Consider the following 25,742-nt stretch of genomic DNA (forward strand, 5'->3'; position numbering starts at 1 on the left):
TATATATATATATATATGGATATATACATACATAAATCGAAATAAAAAAAATATTTCTAAGAATAAACAAAAGTGTTACTTTAAATTTTTTCAGAGTGCAATCATTTTTAATATTATGTTTTACTAACATTTTTTTTTCATATTTATTAAGCTTAAAACATTTTAGTTGACTTAATTTTTCTTTTCTATGTAACAAGTATAATTTTAATATAAAACCAACGGGCCCCTGCCTGTAAATATAAATTACGGTGCAAGATTGTGGAACATTATTAAAGGCTACAATAGCTCCATAATGAATTGAGAGTTTCCATGAAGCATTTATTTAGAATCGCGACTTTCTAGGTGTGCAGCTGTCTATTACCCTTAACACTGAGACACATATCATAAAACAGCTAGAAATATTTGTATTAAACTTGAGTAGAAAATATAACTTTAAAAAATTTGAAATCGTAATATGTTTTTTAATAAAAACTTATTTATTTCTTAGTGGTTCTCTAAAAAGTGAGACATTCAAAAAAAGTTAGTAAAATGTTTTTTTTAAATAATAATATTTAATAAAATTGATCTGCATATTACAGACCATCATGAAAGATCTTTTGGCAGAGTCTTTAGATGTATTTGATGATGATTTGACAAATTTTTATACAAATTGAGGCATGAAAAAATATGTCAGAAAATTGAAATCATAGGATAATCTTTTTGTAAGTTGATGTTTTAATTTGTTTTTTATAAGTTGATGCTTAGTCAATGTATGTATAAACATTGAACTGTGGGTAAAATTATCAAGAGAAGTAGTAGCTGAAACAAAATTATTTTTTCGAATTTTTATTTTTTCACACATAAATTACAATATTATGAAAAATTTACGTACATTTGCTTAAATTTTCTTTCTAAGTTACCAAAATTTTGGATTCTTCGTCACAACAAGTATTTGATAAATGTCAGAACCTCTTTGATTTACCTCCAAAAGGGTATCGGTCAATTGGACGTTGGAAAATCGGACTTATACTGTTTTAATTAAGATAAGTTTTTAAAGAACACATTTTGAAAAATTTATTTGGTTAAAAATAAAATTTTAACTTGTATGAAGTTAAAATTTTTTATTTTTAACCTGCATTAATCTAGTAGTGTTATTCGGAGAGTAAATTTCTTTAGACCCATAAAAAAGAAACAAAACATAATTAATGGAAAGATACTTCAGATACTCAATATAAGAATCATTTGTTATATCTTGGGCTAATTTTTTGTAAGCTAGTATAGTAGATGCCTGCCACTTGGAAATGGTGTCAGCAAGTCAAAATGTCTTGTCTGTGAAAAGAGGCGCCATATAGAAATTATTTTTTTCAAATGCAAATCACTGAGAGCAAGATCTGAACTATAAGATGGATGGTCAAACAATTCACAGTGAAATTTCTGGTGTAGATTTTCTTGTGTGTAATTTGCAGCATCGAGTGAAGCAGTAAAAACGGAATATTCCACGTCGTTTGATCTGAATGGTTTGTCCCAGATGTCTACAGATTATGGGTGCAGAGGAGGCTCCATTACTCTACTAGACTACAAAAACTTATTCCAGTGTGTTATATTTTTAGTGATTCGTAGGTTAATAATTATTGTATAAAAGCCAGTGCAATAAATATCAATTTTTTTCTATGCAAAAAATAAACTTAAGTCAGTCAAATATCTTCCATTTTGTTTGGTGACCTTTTGCCATCTTTCTGGCAATTTCATGACCTCATTCTTACAGAACTCCTGATCCTTATCAGAAAAAAAGAAACTCGCCCCAAAACAATTTGAGGTCTTCATTATAATTTCAATTTTTCCTTTTTAAAATTTCCGTAAATTTTGAAATAAATGATGGGGGATCTAAGCTCCAATAAATGTGTTCATCCTACTAAAGATGTGTGAGATCTATCGTTGTATTCCTTTGCAATCCCCCCCATGTCTTTCCAAAAAATTATGTTTCATTTTTTTTAATGGACTTTGGGAAATTTACTTTCTGAAAGACCCCTCCCCATACACAATATTACCTGAATTAAGGTACTTTCTCTTGTGAAGATTACTCTCTCTTTTGAATTTCTTTAAATCAGGTTCACCAAATATGTAAGTCGGATAATATACCTCGAAATCCTCCAAAAAAGAATAAGAAGCAAAGGCAATACAAAAAGTAGGCCGAACTCTCAAGCTCTCTAACTGTTTTTTCAAGCCATACTCAAATGATGAAATATACTGCTCGCATGCATCATTGTAATCTGGTACATCATCCTGAACGTTAACTTCAGCTACCTGGAAAATACAATAATTAAAAATGACGCATCTGATAATTTCAAAACTTAGGATAAATAGCAGCGAATGAAGGGAAGCTTTTCATTTGGCAATTCCCTCAAAATTATGAAATTTTTTATTAGAAAAATTTAAGATGAATCTTTATGCAGGAAATTCTAAATTTCTTCCCTCTTAGATAGATTTTAGACACAAGGAAGTCAAAACTTTTACTATCAAACCAATTATTTCCTGCATATTTAGTTTAGGCTGAATCAAATAAGGCCAAAAAGTTACAGCATTATAAGCTACAGTAAACTGCAAATAAAAACTAAATTTCTTGACTTATACACTACTGCCCATTAAAATTGCTACACCAGGAAGGTGACACACCACATACCTGAAATTTGCAGGATGGATAAAGCATGTTGTGCTATGCATATGATTAGCTTATCATCGCATCCATGCAAAGCAGGCAGCGGTAGCGACACCTAGAATGTGTATAAATATGGACACAGGGGTCTGTCTAGGTTTTTCTGAGAGGTACCTATCTTTGTGAAATTTTAGACATAATTTGTCAAAAATTATGTTAAAAAATCAACACAAAAATCTGAATTTATCGTTTCTTAAAGGATACAAAAATAAAATCTTAAGAAAAAGTATTTTGTGAAACTAACGTTTTTCCTAAAGTTGAATGTGTGAAGGTACCGCTAAACGGTAGTAAATTCGGCCTGGGCAGACCCCTGGGATATTAAAAATTCTTAAGGTTTGTATTTATAATACATAAAAATTGGCAATATACAATTTTGTTTAATTAATAAAGATTTTTTTTAGTTTATTTAATTCTTAACATCCATATTTAACACATTCAATCAAGAAACATAAGGTTCAGTCATTTGACTGGCTATGGTAAAAGTAGGTAGGATATATTATTGATATGTTTACTGTTAAACTTCGATGTTATTACGACACCTGAATTTCGGATTTGAGTTATTTTATGATATGTTCGCTTCGTGACGAATCCACATCATTATCACTTTTTCCCCCATTCTAACAATTTGATACGATGTCATAATGAAAAGCAAGATTTTCAATTTAACAAGTCACGCGCTCAGTTTTGTTGTAAATCCTCGTCATTTATGGATCGTTTTTTTTTGTTGCTATTGTTAATCATTTCTTGAGTCTTTCCTCTTTGTTTTGAAACTGTAATTAATATGAAGCTAACTAATTTCATATTTTATTAATTACTTTTTCATGCGCTTAATTTGCAACAATTCCGTCAGAAGTCCACATTAATTGTCAATCCCTTTTTCGGCAGTTATTGCAATTACTTATTGTTTTTTCATTCATTTCAACACGGATTTCGCAATTCTGATATTTTTTATAAGTTATTATTACAACATGCAACATTTTAAAAATTTGAGAATTATGCACATGTTAAAACTAATTTATAGAATGTGCAAATTTAACTGAGGAATTATTTTTTATTTAAACTAATTATCATTAAAAAAATTAGATTTTTATAATGATAAAATAAAAAATTTTTTACATTTTGGATTTCTTAAAAGTTATGCATGAATTAGTGAACGCCCTTTTTTGTGATAGGTGCCCTTTTTATTATTTTTTTTATTCGCCCTGCCCTTCTTAAGGTTAAGAATGAACACTGTCATTATGCCAATTTTTTTAATTGAATAACATATCAGTTATATTGTATTCCTCCTATCATTCTTCTTTCCAAAAAATAAAAGTTTTGTTTTTAGACTTAAAATTAATATGTATGGCCTATAATTAAAAAATTTTTTTTTTTTTAGATATTTCATTGTAAAACATAACATAAATTTTTTCTAAAGCTAACATAGAAGAAAAAAAAAATAATCATAGCTAAGCCAAGTCATATGTACCTACTTTACCCCACTTCAGAAAACAATTCATAATAAATAGAAATTTGAAATTTATTCTTAAATTTCTATGAAGATTTGCTCTTTAGATGTCCCTCTACCAGTTTGAACTAATATTGAAAGTTTTTGCCAGTTTTACATGATGTTAGTAGAAAGTAAATGATGATTGTAAATACGAAATTTTTTTATTAGTTTCTAAAATTTAAATAAAGATGTTTACCACAATCCCAAGTAAATGTCTCTAAAAATATTAAACTAAATGTCTTAATTTAGAAAAAGAAAATAGATGGTTTTCTAAAATTAATATTCTATAACAACAGTAACTATGAAAGTTAAAACAAGAGAAGTAAAGCATCAATAACAATTTTTTATTTTTAAAGAATTTAAATTAGAATTATTTAAATTAAGGGAAGTTAGATACTCATTATTGATTTACAGACATTAAATTGTTTCATAGTTAAATTCCTGTTATGTCAAAGAGCCGTGCTCTACTATGCGTAATAAAAACCTAAGTCAAAATAAGCTCAGCAAGTTGAAATTATACAAAAAATTTACTTCTGATAAAGTTTGATCTATGGAGCAAACTATATCAGGAGTCTAGATCTTACGAATTCATGAAAAGAAAAGAAAACATTACTTTGATGAAGGTTTCGCTTCAGATAAACCTTAGAGCGAAATAAGTACAGTTGACTCGTGTTATAACGACCTTGTGATAGAACGACCAACATGATATAACGACCCTGTGAAGGAGTCCCAATTCACATCCTTAAAAGATAAAGTTATTTTACTCTTGCTATAACGACCCTCTTTGAATTTGAACACCGCTCTCTCTTAACTTCCTATTGGAAAGTGGGGTTGAATGGTCGACCTTGAACAAGCACACCTCTGTTCCAGCACACCACAAATTCTTAATTGTTAACAATTGCTAAAATGTCATTATGTTTTATTAATGTATGTATCCCATCCTTTTTTGACTTATAACATGTATACCACAAATAGTCTAATCATGCATTATGACGTTCAAAACCATTATGTGACCGATTTTCAAAGGAAATTTGCTCATTTTGATATAGCGACCAGATTGGGACAGTCCCGATGACGATAACGCGAGTCAACTGTATATATATATATAAAAAAAACTCTGATGAACGATTGTTTGTTTGTTTAGAATTATTGGCGCAAAAGCCACTTTTGGTCATACCGCACTGATGAACGAAAGGAAAGGGATATTTCCATATCGGTGCCTGTGCACGACTGGAAAAAAGTAACTATGAAGCACAACAAAAACACACATTACTTAATAAAGCAAATACTTTGTTTCATCTTATACCTTAAAGAACCAACTTATTCCTTTACGGCGTTTTAATTCAATTGCTGACATAGAACTCCAAAGTTTGCAAACTTGAGCACAATTGGTCAAATCACGGGCTCGTAGATGCTTAAAAATATTTTCAACAATAGGAGGTGACTGTGAAAAAGCATACATTTTGATAAATATAACGATTCAGTAGTGCTCTTCTAAACAAAAAAAGAACTTATTGAACAGTTTCTCTTATATTTTGTTTACTCTTCTGCTTACTTTGTGATTGAACGGATTGACCTTTCTACTTCTGTCCAAATTTTCAGCTGAAATTGAATCAAATGCTCCATAAAGGTACATTTTCACCGAAATCTGTTGTCACACCTTCGATCACCGTCACGAATTATGGAAATTTGATTGGTGGATTTTATTTTCCTGTGATAAACTCACCAATTAAATTCCTCTATTCTCTGGCGTAATTAAAGGTCTGGAAAGAAAGAAACCCCTAATGACTTAGCGTTATAAGCTATGATTTGCAAACACAAAAGTAGATAAACGGAAACGACTGGTACATTTTGCAAACAAGCGCATGTGTTGTTTTTACCGTGTCATCTGAATGCATTTAGAAGTTAATTATAATTTAATGAATTTGTTTAAGCAATCATTTTAAAAATTTTAAGTTTTCAGAGTAAGTAAAAATAAAATTGTTACTGACGAACATGTTTTTATTTTAGTGTTACCACTTAAAATGAAGAATACATTTATAAAAACCATTTAAATGGTCAGTTATAATCATTTAAATGGAATTTATGTTATGTAATTTATTTAATAAGACATTAAAAGTCTTGTTAAACTTTTAAGGAAATATAGTCTATCAGCCTTCTCTGTTGTTTACTAGCCCCAATTGTACAAACTTCTTGTCTAAATTCAATCAAAACAGCTGTCACTTCTGTGATGCGAAAAAATTAGTATTTCTGACAAATAAACTTTTTCTTTTTTGATAATTATTAAATTTAAGGAAGTTTCGTTATAGAAATTTTTTGTTTCAGTCCATACGTGTAACATAATTTAAATCTGATGATTTGTTTTTAAAATAAATCATTGATTTAAATCAATTATATCATTCATGTATTCTTAAAGTTGTGGCATATTTTTAACAATCGAATTTCTTTGACGATGAATGCTTTATCCAAAGTACAAAAATAGTTAAATAGAGTTTAACTTTTGGAGAGAGTTACAAAATTACACTATAATAAATTTTTAAAATTTATTTTCATTAATATAATATTTAATTAAATAGTTATATTTTGAACCTTTTCTGAAACCTATATGCAGTGTCTTTCGAAGTTTTTTAAACAAAATGTTTTAAAACATTGAGATTTTAAACTACTGAAGGAAAAAAAAAAGTTTGATAAAATCACTCAATTTCACTGTGGAACTGTTGCTGATCGAGTTTTTCCTCAAATTCTTAACAGTAATAAATTTTAAAATCTTTCTTTTAATAAATTTTTATTTTATTTTTTCTTATTACATTGTTTTACGGATTTCTGTAATCAGTTCAGCCTTAATTCAGCTACTGAACATATAAATATTTTTTGCTGTTCTTCTGTTTTTTGGCACGGTGCCAACTGGTAAGAACAACTTTATTTTATATAGTTTTGTTGTTTTCTTTTCTTTCTTTTTTGCTGAAAGAGAAAACTTTTTTTGTTGCTTTTTTTTGCTGAAAAAGAAATTTTTTATTATAATTTAGAAATTAAAACTTTACTTTATGAAATGCATGAAAAAATTTAATTTTTTATTATACAGATACTCTAAATGGTAATTTAAAGGTCTCTTCTAAAAGGATGCTGATATGCGCGGCTTAGCACCATTGCGGCGCTTACTATAACTTTTTTTTTAAAAATTTCATTTTTATCGAGGTGCGGCGCTTGCGACGAAAAATACGGTATATGAAAATTATGTAGAAATAACTGCCAAAATCGCTATTGTCATTAAAAGAACTGTTAAATTTATGGGGAGAGTTGCTATTGACAATGTCACGTATGAAAAGGTACCCCAACATAGAATCGAGTTAACATGTCTTGAATGGGAATTGTAATTTTGTAGTGGTAGAAACTCTACACTACTCCCCCACCAGTATTACATAACTGTGATAAAGTTCGATGTCTGGATACCACTAGTCGATTCATTGCTGTTTAGTTAGAAGCTGGGAGAACTGTATTAAGATCCCCGAACACTTGAGTGCTGATCGTGAGAGCTGTATTAAATTTACGGTCGTGGTCACTCCTCTGTTGCCTTAAGCTGTCGAGTGATGTGTGTGAGAAGCAACAGCGTAAGGAGGACCAAGTCACAGTCACAAGTAGCAAGTCAACTTTTCAATGTGGACCATCTATCAAAGTAGACGTGTTCAAATCAAAGTGAGAGTTTCTGTCTAGGTAGGGACGTGTTCATATCATAAGTAAGTCGGTTTCATAAGTAAGGTCGGTATCATAAGTAAGTCACGTTGTTTTACTTACTTTGTATTTGTGTTGATATCATGTCCGGGTCACCAATGTGGGGATAGTGAGTTGCTATCGACAATGTCAACCGTCATCTATGAAAAGATACCCCAACATAGAATCAAGTTAACATGTCATCTTATATACTAGTAAGTGGGAATTTTAATTTTATAGTGGTAGACACACTACAAATTTTTTGAAAGTTTAGAAAAATTAACCATGTTGATTACCATGCATTAGGTTAAGTATTACCAATATGTTTAATAAAGTTTTCATAAATTAAAAAAATTAACAAGATAATTTTAACTGAAAACTTATTTCAAATGAAGTTAAGATTTCATAATAAAATTATTTTTGTTTCTTACGTCATTAATTCTCAAAAAGGTGTATACAGGGAAAGAAATTTTTTTTGTTTCGTTTATTTTAAACATAAATTAAATACTAATTTGCATTCTAAATTAAAAGTATTTCAGTTATTTATTATTATCAATAAGTAATTATAAAAATATCTACTTTTATTCTATAAATATATGCTGACATACTCATGGTGCGTAGCATTTTTTAAAAAACTGCTTAAAGGTGCTTATTTTCTTTTATTAAAAGCCTTTGAAGGTGCTTTTTTCGTGGGATGTTTTTAAAAAGTGCTTTATTTTCCCTTTTCAAAAAAATTAGATTTTTTCTTTACCATGTCGATTTTTGCCTCGTATTATGCGAAAGCCTGATTTTCACATTGTTCTATTTAATGTTTTCTCAATTCATTCAAACACAATGCATTTTGCTTATCGTTATTCCGTAGCGTATGAAAGCATCAATCATTTTACATGTTTGATGAAATACTTGCGAGTCCGCATGTACGTACACAGAGCTGAGTTCGGTGAGATCCTTGTGCTCTCATGTGCAACTCTGCTGCATTTTGCAAGATATTCTCAATTNTTGTTTGATCAAGTTTTTTTCATGGATGTTAGCGTCATGGTTTTTCGCGGAAGCCTTTTTTTTTAATGGAATTTAGTAAAATCCTTTAGCAAAAATGCGAAAATGCTTTGTTGAATTTTAGCATTTTTGAGGGGTCTTTTCGCATTTTGCGAAAAAAGCTACCGTAGCGGAAACCCTGGGTGCGTAGCATTTTTTAAAAAACTGCTTTAAGGTGCTTATTTTCTTTTTTTAAAAGCCTTTGAAGGTGCTTTTTTCATGGGATGTTTTTAAAAAGTGCTTTATTTTCCCTTTTCAAAAAAATTCGATTTTTTCTTTACCATGTCGATTTTCGCCTCGTATTATGCAAAAGCATGATTTTCACATTGTTCTATTTAATTTTTTCTCAATTCATTCAAACACAATGCATTTCGCTTATCGTTATTCCGTAGCATATGAAAGCATCAATCATTTTACATGTTTGATGAAATACTTGCGGGTCCGCATGTACGTACACTGAGCTGAGTTCGGTGAGATCCTTGTGCTCTCATGTGCAACTCTGCTGCATTTTGCAAGATATTCTCAATTTCAGGCTTTATTTTCCACCCTCTGAAACGGAACTGAAAAATCTCTCAATTTATTCAAGGTGGCTAATGTAATCAAGAAAAGAGTTCTTTATCAGATACTAGTTTTTTTTATCATGATCATGAAAGTAATGTCTAATGATTAATAAATATGTCTTTGAAAACTATTTTGCATTTTGTTAATGTATATAGTGCTTAAAAATATTTTTTGAATGCTTAAAAAATTCTTAAAAAGTGCTTATTTTTGTTGAAAGATAAGCACCCTGTATTAAAATTAATTTTTGTTTTATTTATTTTGAAAATAAAATTAAATACTAATTTACCTTCTAAATTAAAAGTATTTCGGTTATTCATTATTATTAATAAATAATTAAAAAAGTATAGGTAACTGAAGACATTGAATACGCATTACTTTACATTTAAACTTAAAATGCAAATAAAAATTTAATATTAAGATGTAATGTATGGAAGAGTTTGTTCCTTTGTTTGTTGGTGACATGAAATATACATGAAAAATCCCATATTTTTGCATTATTTTAAGTTATTAAAATTATGTAACTGTATTAAATTTACAGCATTTGTATCTGTTTAATTAATAAAATTATAATGTTTCTTCCAACTGAATGAATATAAACTTTAAACAAGGAAAGCATGAAAAATTCAAGGTATTATATTTTTTGCTTCTAAAATATTTAAAAATAATGGAATGATAAAAAGGACAATCAAATTGGCTGCATACATATGTGTAGATAAAATAGTGAAGTAAAGCATGATATATCTGATCAAACAAATGAGTTTGGAAGAAATTTTTGGTCTAATTAAAAAAAAAAATGGTACAAAATATTTTTCAATCAAAATATTGTGTTGCTCATAAAAAAATCTTCACTCTAAAAGAAAAATTAAATGGATAATTATCCCTGCAGGAAAAAATATTGCAAGAAAGTAGAATGAGGATGTATTAAAGTGTTGTGAGAAAAGTAAGACAGTAAGTTATTATATATTTTGATTTATAATTTTATTTAACATATGTGCTAGTTCATTCAAGAGTTGTGCAAAATCAATCAAGTTTTTTTTTCTTTATTAGAATTTTTTTTAAAATAAATTGGTTAAAAAAAAAACTGCAATCTTTAAAGAAAGTTTTAAAAAATCATTGTAACTTAAAAAAAGGCTATTTTTGGGGGAAATTTAAAAAAAAATAAAAACTCCGTTCTGAGAAAATATTAGTTTCTGATAATTTTCTGCCCCCTTGTCTCTTACTAAGTAATTATTAATTATTGTAATCTCTTATTAATTATTATACTTACTCCTTGTTAATTATTTAATAATAAATCAGAAATATAATAATTTTTTTGTCCTTTTTTAACATAATGAAGCTTTAAGTACATCAATATGCTTAATGTTGCATAAAATAATATACATCGATAAAATTTTAAATTAATTTGAATATTTTCAATATTTTGGAATTATGTTCTCGTTTAGAAGACAAGTCTCCTTTTATTGATTCTATACTAGAATCAATAAAAGCAGACTGCGCGCGTACAATAATAATTTGTTTCTGCTGATATCAGAAAAATTCTAAAAATCAATTCAGAAATGCACCTCATTCCCATTTATGCCTTTGATTGTAGCAAGCATAATGTATTTGTTTGCTACAATCAAAAACATAATTAACAGGATTAGGATATTTTCATCTTCACTTGACATCTTATCATTTTTTGAAAAATTTTCAAAACTATCTGAGCATGGAAATTATAATGGTCTCTATTATTTAAAGAATTTTTAGAGACGTTTTAACTTCGACTTACAATTTGCATGGATTAATTGTTTTATAATTATATTTTATTAGAAGAGCAATAATGCTTTTAAAAATTACATGTCACATATATATTAAATTTAAAGTAACACGGCTCAGCAATTTTAACTCCAGTTTAAAAAGATTTTTATTGGAAAATTTAATGGTTTTCATTCAGTTTTATTTAAACTAAAGATATTTATGTAAATAACAGAAACTTAAGTTATCAAGATATAAAAGATTTATTTAAAAAAAAAAAAAAGCAAATGTAAAAAAGTAATCTCATTATTGCTTACAGAGAAAGTAGAATTTGAAAATATATTTTTTAAATATTGTGAAGAAAGAACTTTCGACAATGTCAACCTTCTTCGATGAAAAGTACCCTTATGTAGAATCGAGTTAAAATGTCTTATATACTAGTGAATCGCTATGTAATAATTGTAGTGGTGGACTATTATTCAATGTATTATATTAGTGGTAGGTTACAGTGCTCTCACACCAAAATTTTATCTATGGTAGAATTCTATGAACAGATACCACTAGTTGATTCATTGCTATTTTTGTGAGAAGCAGGGAGAGCTGTATTAAGTTAACCAGCCTTAGATTGTTGATCATGAGAGCTGTATTACGTTCATGGTTGTGGTGGCTCACTGTCCTGCCATTTGTAGTCAAGTATATACAGGCTGAGTAGACAAGTATATCGAGACTGAGTAGAAACAGCATGAGGAGCTGAACAAACTATCAGTCACAAGTAGCAAATCAATGTTCAATGTAGACCATGTACCAGTACTGAACAATGAGCTGGACAATGTACAAGTCACAAGTTACTTGTTGTCACAAGTTGCTTCTTGAAGTAGCAAATAATGTTCAATGTGGGCGTTGAGATAGGCGTGGTCAGATCACATCCTTAGGTCACCAATGTGGGGAAAGTGTTATCAATAATGTCAAACTTCATGTATGAAAAGGTACCTAAACATAGAATTGAGTTAACATGGCTTATATACTAGTGAATTTGTACTTAATAATTGTAGAGGTAGTTACGCTATAATAATTTTTTGTTTGTGACTCATAAAAGTGTGAAGTTTCTGTTAAAGTTATATTGAAATAACTGTTAAATATATTTTATATGGTACGGCTTTATAAAATATTCTATTATGCTTGAAATTTAATAACTTCTCTTGTTAATAGGTTATTAAAAAGCAATCATGGTTGACTGTACATCTTACATCAGGAGGATCCCTTATTATAATGTAAAATTGCATTACTTTCTTTTTAATGGAGGTGAGTATTACTTTATGCATCAGTTTTAGTAGAAGAATAAGTTGCAGATAGGCATTTTCAGGGTATCTGCGCACCTGGAAAGTTATGAAAAATCATGAATTTCGGTCTTGAACAAAATTTGTCATGAAATGTCACAATTTGAACTATTTTTTTAAGAAAAGTCATGGATATAGGTCGCCGAAAAATCTAGTTTTTACAATGGGATTCTCCCCCTCCCAATTTCATGATGTTCCGAATATCTTAATTTGTAACAAAGTCTCCACTCACAGTCATATTTCATTGTAATATAAAATGTTTTTTTTAGGGCAAATTATCTGTCAAACTTCTGTGATTTCAGAATTTGTATTATTACTTTTTTATTTTTATTTTGTCAATATAAAATTCTGGCTGAAGCAAGCCAATTTTTTTAAATTCCGAAATGAGAGCAGAAAAATCAGGAATGTTTCTCTCCTTTTCACATGAACAAGAAAAGTATCTTTAGAATATAATTCTGCAGAAAAAAAGAAGATGAAATTGCTTTTGTATTTTTTTCAGCTGTTTTATTGCTTCAACTCTTTCGTTACTCTGTTTTTTTAAATTTAAAATCTTATGAATATGAAGATGCAGAGTAAAACAGTTTTGTTTATACCTATCATTTCAATTTAATGTTATTATAATGCCTTTTTAAATTTATTGTTGTTTTTTTTCGGAGAAAATAATGACTTCCTTATGTCATGTAAAATTGGGATTTGAAAATCGAAAATATAGTAGATTCCCTGCATTTTGCGAAGGTAGATTTAGGTTTGACAGCATTTTCGGCTATGTAGCCAGAAGCATTGAGTGGTATAAATTGACAAGAGTCCTGAATTTATTTATTTAGGCTATTTAATGTCTATCTTCAGCATTAATAACAGGCCGTACATGTCAGGAGAGAATTTTTACTTGTTTTTTGGCTATAGGAATTTACTTGTTGTTTGGTGGCTATAGGAATTGATTTTGTCCCCAGCTGATGAGGTAGTGAGGATGATGGCTAGTTAGTAATGTGCCTCCAAATTATTCTCAAAGGTGCTCCATGAGAACTTTGAGAGGGCCAGTGTTTTAAACGCTCCTTTTATTTTGTTTTATAACCGTCGTGGAACAGCCAACTCAATTTTTATGTGTTTATGACTACTAATGTTCAACTCCGTAACAATCTAAAGTTTTTAATTATGATTTTGAACAGTAAGAAACAATGACTTTTAATGTTCTCCTTGATTTTACATTTTTTTTAAAATTAAGTTATTCTTAATAGTTAATTTAGTGTAACTAAATTCTGTGATGTTTTTATTTGCTTCTGATATAATTGACTTTATTATTAAATGGGATTCATTTCTCTTTCAGCTATGGCATGTATTATTCCATACTTTCCTATCCATGCAAAAGAAATCGGCATCTCGGCAGTATCGGTCGGTATTATTTACTGCTTACTACCAATTGTTACAATGCTTCTAAAACCTCTGTTTGGGGCCATCGCTGACCATTTTAACAATTTAAAGACGTTACTGCTCATATTTTTAGGTGTCATTATGCTAACTTCTACTCTCACTGTTTCCATACCCAGAAAGCAGAGTATGATAGGAAGTGAAATACGTTGTTCCGCATCAGGTACAAGCCTCTATTTTAAAGCCAAACCTAGTCAAGATTGCATGATAGATGTTTTGTTGTTGAAGCCATTAAAATGTTACATGTATTGCACAGAATGCCTGGAATTTAAAAATGTGCCATCTAGTAAAAACACGTCCAGTCAAATTTGTTCCAAAAAGGTGATGCACCCAGCAGAAATTGAACTAGATTTAGAAAAGACTAACAACTCTACTCACGTTTTTAATGTGAAAACCATGACACTTTCGGAAAGAGTGATGAACACTCTTTGCTTTGTGAACTTGACTTTTAGTTGCAATTCATTCTGTGAACCCATCTTGCAGGAATGTTTCTCTGGGAAGGAAGAGCCTGAATACCACAGCGATCAATTTTGGTTGTTTTTTATATTTGCCACATTATGTGTTAGCTTATATGGTGTTGCTACTTCTTTCTCTGATGCAACATGTTTTAATGAACTTGGCGAGAATGGGCATCTCTACGGTAGGCAGCGATTGTGGGGAACAATCGGATGGGGTCTTCTCTCGCCGCTTGCTGGTTTTTTCAATGATCTCATCACCGGAGATTCTTTCCTAAAGGCCTATCAACCTGGCGCAATTCTGCAAGTTCTGATTTTGTTAAGTGATCTCTGTGTTGTAAACAGATTAAAAACAAAGAACTATAAGTTTTCTCAAAGCATTCTTAAAGATATGAAGACTGTTCTCTGTAGGTTTAAAGTAGTTGCTTTTGTAATTGCTGTCATGGTCATTGGATCTTTTACTGCTTTGATTTGGTCTTTCTTATTTTGGTTTTTAGTCACTAAAGGAGCCAACAAAATTCTTTTGGGAATCATTCCTGCAGTGCAGTGCTTCTTAGGAGAGTTTGTGTTCTTTTTTTTCTCAGGACAAATTATCACCAAACTTGGTCATTTTAATGTCCTGTCCATAACTTTTGTTTGTTTTTTCTTGAGATTTTTTGCTTATTCTCAAATTCAAGATCCTTGGATGGTATTACCAATAGAGATTCTTCAAGGTCCAACCTATGGTTTGTTTTATTCAACGATGGCGTCATTTGCACACGAGGCTGCTTTACCTGGTACTGAAGTTACTGTTCAAGGACTTGTTGGAAGTGCTTTTGAACTTGGTGAGTTGTTTTGATAAGCTACAAAAAATTAATTGCATAGTCATACTTTTAAAAATGTTACAAGAAATTAGTTCTAATATGAAAACAGTTATTCTTAATTTTGTTACTGAAATAAGGAATAGTGATTATTGCTATTTTACTCTTCTTTAATCTATACTTATAATAAAATAATCTGTCTGTTGTTGGCGGAGTTAAGATTATTAAACAAGTAAGGATTGCTCAAAAGCCAGTTTCTTTTTCAAGTGTCAAAAAGCCAAATTTCTTTTTCAATTTTAATGACACATATTACAAATATTAGCTTCAACAAAATAAAGGCTATTGTCTAAAACATTTGTTTTCACATTACGGTAAGAATTATCAGTTGGATTTTGTTTAAATTTACTTGCGTTCTTGGAACCTTATTTTAAATTTTGCTTACAATCTATTTGTTACAATGATAACAAGGTCCTATCTCTGATTTAGACTTAATATTATTAAAAAATTTACTTTACTATTAGTAGAATCAGATTAAAACTTATTGGCCAAACTTATCTTTTCATTGAAATATGAATTAACATGAAAACAATGAAAACTTCTTTCCTTTGTCTTTAAGCAGTGGTTAGAAAACTACATTACTTTTGCAGTAAACTACAAATAATTTTTACAAATATATTTAACTACAACTATTTTTTCAAGTGTAGTGACTATAAACTATATTTAAAATGTAATGACTACAAATTATGTTTAAAACGTAGTCACTAATTCACTAACTTTGGGAGACGAACTTAATTTACGCCAGTGTTTCGATCTAGCCTACAAAAATGCAGTGGATTTTTTTAAGATTGGGCCCATTTAAAAAAACCTATCTTTATATACCCAAGGGGTTTTTTACTTTTTCTTAAAGGGATTACCAAAATGTTTTTTTTTCTTCCCATTTTATATTTAATTTTCTTTGAACTATCAAATTAAATTGTTCATTGAAATTATTAACTTATTGTTTTGTAAATTTAACTTATTAACCTTTTATACAAAATTATATGAAGTAAATCATATTTCAGCAATCTGATTTTAGCTAATAAAATTTAAATGGAGTAAATAGGTGAAAAAAAATGAGTACTTAATTTAAAAAAGAAATAAGTATTGCTAAGTCATAATACATTACTAATCTATAAAACAGATTAGGATTAATATAACAAATTAATATTCTAAACGCACATTAAACTTATTGCATAATTTATTTGTATTGTATATCTTTTCATTTACGTTATCNCCTTTAAAGTTTATATGTTTTAAAAGAAATATATTTGTAGAAAAAGAATAAAAAAATAAATTTTTCGCTTCATCTTAAGAAAAACATTTTTTTGTATGTTTCAGAGTAATCAAGGTTCTACTGAATTGTAATAATTATCTTTTTACTTTTGTAAAAATTTAACTTAAGTGATCAAACCACTTTTAGATTTTTTTTTTGAAAAAAGTTTGTGGTTTTTGTGAATTCTATTTTTTTTTCAGGTATGTGCCTAGGTAACCTTATTGGTGGCTTTGTAATGCAAAACTATGATGGAGCTTTCATGTTTTACTATGCTGCTCAGATTTCTGTGTCATATCTTGCTGCTCATGTCCTTTTCACAGTGCTTATAAAGTATTTTGATAGAAAAGGTAAATGTCAATTTTGAACTTTTTTTTTTTTTTTAATCTCAAAAATTTTAACATAATATTCTATTACCTCAAAAAAATATTGTAAGGAAACATGAGGAAAACTTTTTTTTTAAGTTTTCATTTAGGAGAATTGCAAAGTTTACTAGTTTATTGTTAGTTTACATTATGCTATTATTAGTTTACATTAGGAAATAACAAAAAAAAGACTGTTAAATTGTGTTAGTTAGACTATAAATCATAAATATCGGATTGAGTAAAAAGTTTTCCGCTAAGGGAATATATTTCCACGCCAGCAGCAGCCTTTCCCCTGGTAGTTAACCTTTCTCCAATCAGGCTTTTGCATTTTAAAGCTGAAAGTTGGAACTATGCAACTGTGTAATTTGTTTGTCAAAACTTTATCATCTTGTGCACCAAAAAAGTGTTTAAAGTGGAGCTATCACGTCAACAGATCAGAACGATTATGTACTATGAGTTCTGAAATAAGCTCAGTGTAACTGAATGCCACAAAAATGTGTGAAAGTATGTTTCAATACTGTTTCTTATGATATAGTAAAAGTTTGGTTTTGAAAGTTTAAAGCTGGGAATTTCGACATTGAAGATGAACCACGTTCTGGCCACCCTATTCAGGTTGATTGTGACTAGTTAAAGTAAATCATTGATCAAGGCAGGAATGTTTCAACAGGAACTATTGCATTTGAGCTTGACGTTTGCGAAAAAACAATAGTTAATGCTCTCAAAGGCATAAATCTAACGTTTAAGTTCAACTACTGATGAGCAAGAGAAAAGCGACTTGTTTGATTCTGCTCAGAGATCAAGGAAAAGAGAACATTCTGAGCAGAATTGTGACCTGTGATGAAAAATCGGTGTACTACAACAGTACAAGCCGTAAAGGAAGGTGGTCAGAACCCGGGGAATCAGCAGGCTTGGTTGCAAAACAAATGCTAAGTAACAAGAAAATGTTTCTCTTTATCTGGTGGGATTATCATGGAATTATTAATGAGGTGTACCTGAAAAGTGTGCAGGCTATCAACAGTACAATATACAATAATATGCTAATCTAAGTTAGCGATGCCATTCGCAAAAAAATGGAAAAACGAGTTCAGAAGGAAAGTGTTTCTCTTTCATCAAGAAAACGCCTGACCACATGTTAATGTGATGACCGGTTGGACGCTCAGCACACAGGAGTGAGGTTTGATGCAACATCCACCATACAGAGAAAACATGACGTCTTCAGATTACTATCTGTTTTCACATCCACAGCTACATCTTGATTGTACAATCTTGCGTTCAAATGATGTGGTCTATCGCTTTCTGGACTCGCACACCCTGTAGCTCTTTGCAGAAAAGATTGATAAGTTGCCAAAAAGCTAGCAGACCATTTATGATTTGAATGGAGATTACTATTCTCATTAAGATTTTGTTTGTATTCATCATTTTACAAGATGGATTTTTTTTTTTTTGGCGGAAAACAATTTACTCAATGTAATATAATATTGATGTTCTAGAAATTAACAGATACAGGCTTTCAGAAAAGGGAAAAAAAGCATGCAATGATTTAAGAGAATACTATTCTACCGGAAAAACCCTTCCTGGCTCACCTTCATATGGAATTTTAAAATTTTAAGTATAAACGAGTTCAGATAAACCAACCTGAAAAAGCCTCATGAAGTACTGCTTAATAGCTTTTAGCATCCCCCCCAAAAAAGGTGTGAAAAGGTGGTCACTAAATAAATGTTTTTAGTGGTCAAAATATCTCTCTGTCAATAGCTAACTCTGGAAGAAGATATGAAGTTTAGGGTGGTAAGAGCCAGTTTCCTGAACTTTGACGTATTCCAAAGAAATTTTTTGTTCGCATAAACAATCGGGCTTGAGGTTTTGCTAGCATATTCATATCTTTTTGTTTGCTTCACTTTTTAAGGAAGCAAAAGTAAATTTTAAAATAAAACAATATCGATAAAAGAAATAACTGTTAAAGTATATGAATGTTTCATTTGTTAAATCTGGATTATAATTTTTTTTTTTTTATGTTTTGATTTCTAAGCACTTTTTTGGCTTCTAGTTGTTTATATTCAAAAGATTTTTAATATTAATTTTTGGCAAAAAACATCGAATATTAAATTTTTTATTTCATAATTATTTATTAACATTAATATAGGGCTAATCGATTTAGCAAGCTAAGAATTTATCTATTAAATGCATTATTTAATCCTATATAATATGAATCGTAATTTTAACTCAATAATTATTTATATTGATTTATTATATTATTTATATTTAACTGACACTTTGAAAAGTATTTTAGATATTTATAAATAGTACAATAGTTAAACTAAAAATAAATGAAGCATTTTTTTACAATTGATTAAAATAAGTAAATAAGCTTGGCAAAATAAGTAAAATNTAATATGAATCGTAATTTTAACTCAATAATTATTTATATTGATTTATTATATTATTTATATTTAACTGACACTTTGAAAAGTATTTTAGATATTTATAAATAGTACAATAGTTAAACTAAAAATAAATGAAGCATTTTTTTACAGTTGATTAAAATAAGTAAATAAGCTTTTGCAAAATAAGTAAAATGACAATATAATTCTTTCATGGCTCAGGGGATAGAGAGTTCACCTTCTAATGAGGTAAACAGGGTTCGAATCCCAGCAGTGGCTGGTCCAAATGAATTCCACACTCGGTTCGCAACTACCACAGTGCTGGCGTAAAATATCCTTAGTGGTAGATGGATCATAGGTTAGAGTCCCCTTTCTATCAGGCTAACCATGGGAAATTTTCCTCCCCATGTAATGCAATTAGCAGTTTAATTCAATCAAAAAGTCTTCCAGGATAGCAAATTTCTTCAACTACTTGATCCAAGAGTTCCCTTGTCTTCTGGATTGGGTTAAAAATTACAAGGTTAAGGAGTCGAACATTATTTGTTATTAAGCAAAACAGAGCAGATTTATTTAAAAAATGTCTTGAGTTGTAGTCTAAGATTCTGATGAAGCTAAGCACATTCCCCGATGCTTTGTTTTTCTGGTTTCTTTAAGAAGTTCTTTTTCTTTTGAGAATAAGTTTTGAAATAAATTTATGAATGAATTAATGCCACAGTTTTGTTGTGTTCTGTGAATCATATCCATGTAACTAAACAGTAGTGTATGAATACAATATAAATGGAACATATCAGTATTTAAATACTACTTTAAAATTACTTTTAGATGCAAATTACTTTAAAACACAAAAGTATGTGTACTTAAATCTTTCTTATTTACAGTAGGACAGAATTTCTTCAATACGATTNCTTTCATGGCTCAGGGGATAGAGAGTTCACCTTCTAATGAGGTAAACAGGGTTCGAATCCCAGCAGTGGCTGGTCCAAATGAATTCCACACTCGGTTCGCAACTACCACAGTGCTGGCGTAAAATATCCTTAGTGGTAGATGGATCATAGGTTAGAGTCCCCTTTCTATCAGGCTAACCATGGGAAATTTTCCTCCCCATGTAATGCAATTAGCAGTTTAATTCAATCAAAAAGTCTTCCAGGATAGCAAATTTCTTCAACTACTTGATCCAAGAGTTCCCTTGTCTTCTGGATTGGGTTAAAAATTACAAGGTTACGGAGTCGAACATTATTTGTTATCAAGAAAAACAGAGCAGATTTATTTAAAAAATGTCTTGAGTTGTAGTCTAAGATTCTGATGAAGCTAAGCACATTCCCCCGATGCTTTGTTTTTCTGGTTTCTTTAAGAAGTTCTTTTTCTTTTGAGAATAACTTTTGAAATAAATTTATGAATGAATTCATGCCACAGTTTTGTTGTGTTCTGTGAATAAAATCCCTGTAACTAAACAGTAGTATATGAATACAATATAAATGGAACATATCAGTATTTAAATACTTTAAAATTACTTTTAGATGCAAATTACTTTAAAACACAAAAGTATGTGTACTTAAATCTTTCTTATTTACAGTAGGACAGAATTTCTTCAATACGATTTTCATTGTTCACTCCTTTAAAGTTTATATGGTATATGGAGAATTGTTGTTTATAGAATTTTCACTATATACATCTTGAATTGTATGTTAAAAAATAAATTTTTAAATCCGCCAATTATAAAAACAAAAATTGCTTTTGATTATTTTTAATTCGAGTCTATAAGTACATACAGTCGGACTTTTATTTAACAATGTTGCTGAATCTCGATAATAAGTTAGTAATATTGAAAATTCGTTAAATGGAAAATCACCTTTTGAAATAGTTAAACAGCACAAAACAAGTTTTAAATTCATAAATGTTAGACATAATTAAAATAGCCATTGATATGAGGGGATTTAATTCATCGACTATGTCAACCTTCATCTATCAAAAGGTACCCCCACATAGAATCAAGTTAATATGTCTTGTATACTAGTGAATTGGTATTTAATATTTATAGTGGTAGTTACACCACATTACTCCCCTTCCAGAATTCTATCTGTGATAGAATTCAATGAACGGATACCACCAGTTGATTTATTTATTTATGTGATTTTTGCTCCTTATATTTTGCTAATTATTATTTTTTTTTAGTTTATAGCATTTTGCTCATTATATTTTTTTTCATTTTTTGCTTGTAGCATTTCGCTTATTTCTTTTCTTTTCTATTTCTGCATCTTTTCTTATAGCATTTCGCTCATTATTTTATTTCTTCAATATTGTTTATTGACTGGGAGAATTTATTTACTTCACCGGATTTTTATTCTCTGAGGAGTATATTTTTGAGCAAATCAACTGTCTAATGCGGACAGTCCTGGCATATTCATATCATGTCCGCAGGTCTCCATTGAGGGGATTTGGTTCTTTGACCATGGCAACCTTCATCTATCAAAAGGTACCCCCACATAATATGTCTTATATACTAGTGAATTGGTACTTAATATTTACAATGGTATTTACACCACAGATACACCTTTATCTTGTAAATTAGTCTCTACTATTTATCTTAACCATGAAAGAAATCTGCATGGAAAGCAAGAATAGAGAAAAACATTATTCAGTGTTACACTATCATGCTACATATATTTTAATCTAAAAAAGCAAATATGAGTATAAAATTATAGCTACATTTATTGTAAAAACAATTTTAAACATACATTGCCCCATGCGTTCTTAAGTTTAATTACTACTGACAAAATCCGTTAATTTTGTCTGAGTTTTTCATTTGAAATGCAAACAAAAGTGGATTTTACTGCATTCTTTAAAAGTTAAGTGACATCGAAAATTAATTAAAGTTCACTTCCCCCATAAAATGCGTTAACAAGTTTGAAATGTTTGTAAATATTTTGGGAAATAAGGAAAGTGGATCTCAAGGAAAAGTTCGGTAATTGGAAAAGTCACTTCACTATTTGGAAGTTATTTTACGAAGAAATTTCTAAAATGTTCTTGGTTCCTCGAGAGAAAAAAAATAGCAAAAGAGAGAGCTTCCCAAGTTCGCAAAATGGAAGTTTGTTAAATAGAAGTCCGACTATATTTATCAATGAAATTTATTTTTCTTTCAAGTTCTCAATAATTCTTTATTTTCTTTCCACAGAAAAAGAAAGAACTAATGAAGAAAGTACGCCTCCAGCAGAAGAAAGTGCCTCTTTTATGTGAAGTCAGTTAAGAATATTATTCACCCACTCCATGTCCAAAGACTTCACTATTTATTTGTTTATCATTATCATTTGAGCATTTTACCAATACTGGTTATTCTAAACGGAAATCAGTATTTTCCTGTGAATCTCTTTTCATATGACAATTTTTTCATATTACTTAATAGAAATAGAATTGGTTAAAAGGGATGATATAAAAGTTCCATTTAACAAATCAATTTACATAAGTGATACAGTTTTCAAGCCAAAAGATTCAAACCATTTAAACATTATTGATTCCAGTCAACAGGTTATAATTAGCGTTTATAAACCTATCGTAGATTTGGATAAACAAATACTGATTTAAATCAAAGGATTAGAATTACAATTTTAAACCAGAATTAAAATAGTGATTTGGATGACTAAATCCATTGAGGAACAAGTGATCTGAGTCTTCAAACTAATAGATTCAAATCAATAGATGGATGAACAGTTATTCAAATTGCTGATTCCAGTTAATAGGTTTTAATCAGCAGATTCAAAAGTATAATAGATTTGAATCAACCTACTGATTTAAATCAACAGATTAGAATTATTAATACAAGCAAGATTTAAAATAGTGATTCCTTTCTTGAGAATAATGAACAAGTGATTTGAGTCTTCATAGCAATAGACTTGGATAACTTATTCAAATCAGCAAAATAATGGATTAATAGAGATTAAAATTGTTGATTTTAATTAACAGGTTACAATTAGCATGTGCAATCGTAGATTTTAATAAACAAATACTGATTTAAATCAATAGATTAGACATACCAGGATTTAAATAGTGATTTGGATTACTAATTCCTTTGTGGTGAATAATTTTTTAATTTGAGTCTCTAAACTAATAGACTCAAACCGTTGATTTAAATCAACAAAATGATGGATAGTCATTCAAACTGTTGTCTGGTCAACAGATTATAATCAAATTAAAAAAAAAAAAATTAGACTTGAATTAACATATTGATTTAAATCAACTGATTAGAATCACTAATGCAAAAATAGGGCTTTGAATTACGAATTCCTTTGTTGTGAACAATGAACAAGTAATTCAAGTCTTCAACACTATAGACTTGGATAACTTATTGAAATCATCAAAATAATGAATTCATAGTGATAGAAATAGTTTATTCCCCTCAACTGGCTATAATGAATGGATGTAAACTTATAGATTTGAAATATCTGAATACTGATTGAAGGCAATATATTAGAATCATTAATTTAATCCTGAACTAATAGAGTGATTAGATTCAAATGAATGTTAGTCCTTTCTCTGTATCCAATTTTATTTGAAACTTACAGTGCAGCTAAGATCAGTGTTAAAATTATTATTCCATTTCCTAATCTCATTGATGTTGTTGGTTTTTTGTAATTTGTCTTTATACAAATGAATGCAAGGTGTAATTTTGTGATATAAATATTGACATTATTTAAAACTATAATATACTTTCAAAAAATATGCTATGAAATTTTATATATGTATAGATTTGTTGTTGCCAGTGATTCATATGAAGTTTTTTTTTTAATTAAGATAGTCAGTTTTTTGTAATATTTGGCTTTATACAAATGAATGCAGAGTGCAGTTTTGTGATATAAACATTGACATTATTTAAGATTATAATATACTTTCAAAAAAAAAAAAAAACATGTTATGAAATTTTATATATGTATAGATTTGTTATTAATGGTGATTCATTTGATGTTTTTTTTAAATAAGATATTTCATAAGTGTGTTGCGATATATTGAGTTTTACTATTGCCTAGATACATTGTCAATAGGGTGTCTGCTAATCTAGAATGATCAAGGAAGTTTAAAAATCCATAAAATAGTTTTCATTTTATATAATAAAATTAAGTACTTCAGGTTAAAGCCAAAGAGCAAGATTAAATTAACAATTTAAAAATGTTGGTAATTTAGTATTTTAAATTCGATACCTTTTATAAACTTAGAATATACGTTTTTTGAAACCATTTTTTTTCTTTTCAAATTCATAATGATGCTTTGATTAAACAAATGGCACAAAATTTTTATGTAACTTAATAAAAAGTAATATATTTATTATTGTACATAAAATTTAATTTATTTTAAATTTTTCTAGAAGTTTTTTCTCAGATAATATTTTTTTTGTTTCTGGGTGATTTTCAGGAATATCCATACTAATTTGTGTCTATGTAGGCAAGGAAAACAAGCAAACAAATACTTGATTAGAAAATATAAATATTGCAAGTAGTTTCCTATTAATAAACTCCAATGGGCATCATAAGCAAAATAGCAAAGTGACAAATTTAGTAAAAGGGGGATATTATTGCCCTCTTGCCATAGAAATAAGGCATAATTCAGATTTTTTTTTATGTAAGATCAATTAATTAGCCAATAATTCTTTTAAATATCTGCAAAGTATCATATTTTTTGGAAATTTTTTTAAAACACCTAAAAATTAATTTGAAGCTAATCAGTTGATATTGGAAAATAAAAATGTTACTAAAATTTTTTTAGATATTATGCGAATTGTAATTATTCAAACTAATCTGTTTCTCTTTAATATTGTCCTAGCAGTATGGGGAATTTAACAGTCAATTAGGAATCTTGATCTAATCTTGCTTCATCATAATGATAGTATTAGTTTTAATTTTTCTGATTTAACATTAAAAAGAGAAGAAATTATCAGCATTATTGACTTATACGATAAAAGGAATGATTTTAAATTTAATATAAACTAATTACATGGAATTCTAATATTTCTAAAAACATTTATTTAAATACTACTTTTAATCAAGGGACTAGAATTAAAAAAATTTGCAGTAATATTTATTTATCCAAAATAAATAATTAACTCTTCCAAAATTTGACTAAAAACCACAGATTTCCAACCAATGTAATTAAATTATATATAAAAATAATGAATAATTGTATGTTATAATTATTAATAAATTTCTTTATTAACTAAATTTATGTTATTAAATTTATCTCAAATCTAAATTGGGCAAATCGATGGCTAAAAATGTTGTAACATTTAGTAAAGCATTTTTTCTAAAAAAATTTTTTGTTAATAAATGTTGATAATTTCTATAAGAGTCATCAAAATTAAAATGTTATAATTAAAATATTTTATTTTTATTATTTGTAAACTTCGAGTATAATATTGTCCTTGTGCAAATCTAGTCTCAGGCTAATACAATATGGTTCAAATCAAATTTGA

General features: G+C 28.9%; 2 protein-coding genes across 5 annotated transcripts in view; one reads left to right on the plus strand and one right to left on the minus strand.

Annotated features, from left to right (window-relative positions):
* Window positions 1-6,024, minus strand: part of LOC107438182 (F-box only protein 22) — an 8,289-nt gene extending 2,265 nt beyond the window's left edge. Inside the window, exons 1-2 of one of the 2 annotated variants that reach the window (XM_016050399.3) lie at window positions 5,488-6,024; window positions 2,028-2,283 (exon numbers count right to left, since the gene is read on the minus strand). In XM_016050399.3, coding sequence (XP_015905885.1) covers window positions 2,028-2,283; window positions 5,488-5,643 — 412 coding nt within the window. In that variant the 5' untranslated portion in view covers window positions 5,644-6,024. The remainder of the gene's footprint in view (window positions 1-2,027; window positions 2,284-5,487) is intronic. The other variant, XM_016050400.3, reaches the window with a different exon arrangement.
* On the plus strand, window positions 5,939-24,187 carry LOC107438181 (major facilitator superfamily domain-containing protein 6). Of its 3 annotated transcripts, none has more exons than XM_016050396.3 (6): window positions 5,939-6,145; window positions 10,372-10,433; window positions 12,429-12,521; window positions 13,881-15,260; window positions 16,749-16,895; window positions 22,461-24,187. In XM_016050396.3, exons 3-6 carry the CDS (start codon window positions 12,446-12,448, stop codon window positions 22,520-22,522), a joined length of 1,665 nt encoding a protein of 554 aa, XP_015905882.2. In that variant the 5' UTR covers window positions 5,939-6,145; window positions 10,372-10,433; window positions 12,429-12,445; the 3' UTR covers window positions 22,523-24,187. The 3 variants fall into 3 exon arrangements, with proteins under 3 accessions (XP_015905882.2, XP_015905884.2, XP_015905883.2); XM_016050397.3 differs by having other exon boundaries at window positions 6,014-6,145; window positions 10,372-10,425; XM_016050398.3 differs by lacking the exon at window positions 10,372-10,433 and having other exon boundaries at window positions 5,956-6,145.
* The last annotated feature ends 1,555 nt before the right edge of the window (window positions 24,188-25,742 follow it).

This window comes from Parasteatoda tepidariorum, chromosome 2, assembly GCF_043381705.1.
Source record: "Parasteatoda tepidariorum isolate YZ-2023 chromosome 2, CAS_Ptep_4.0, whole genome shotgun sequence".
Lineage (NCBI taxonomy): Eukaryota > Metazoa > Arthropoda > Arachnida > Araneae > Theridiidae > Parasteatoda > Parasteatoda tepidariorum.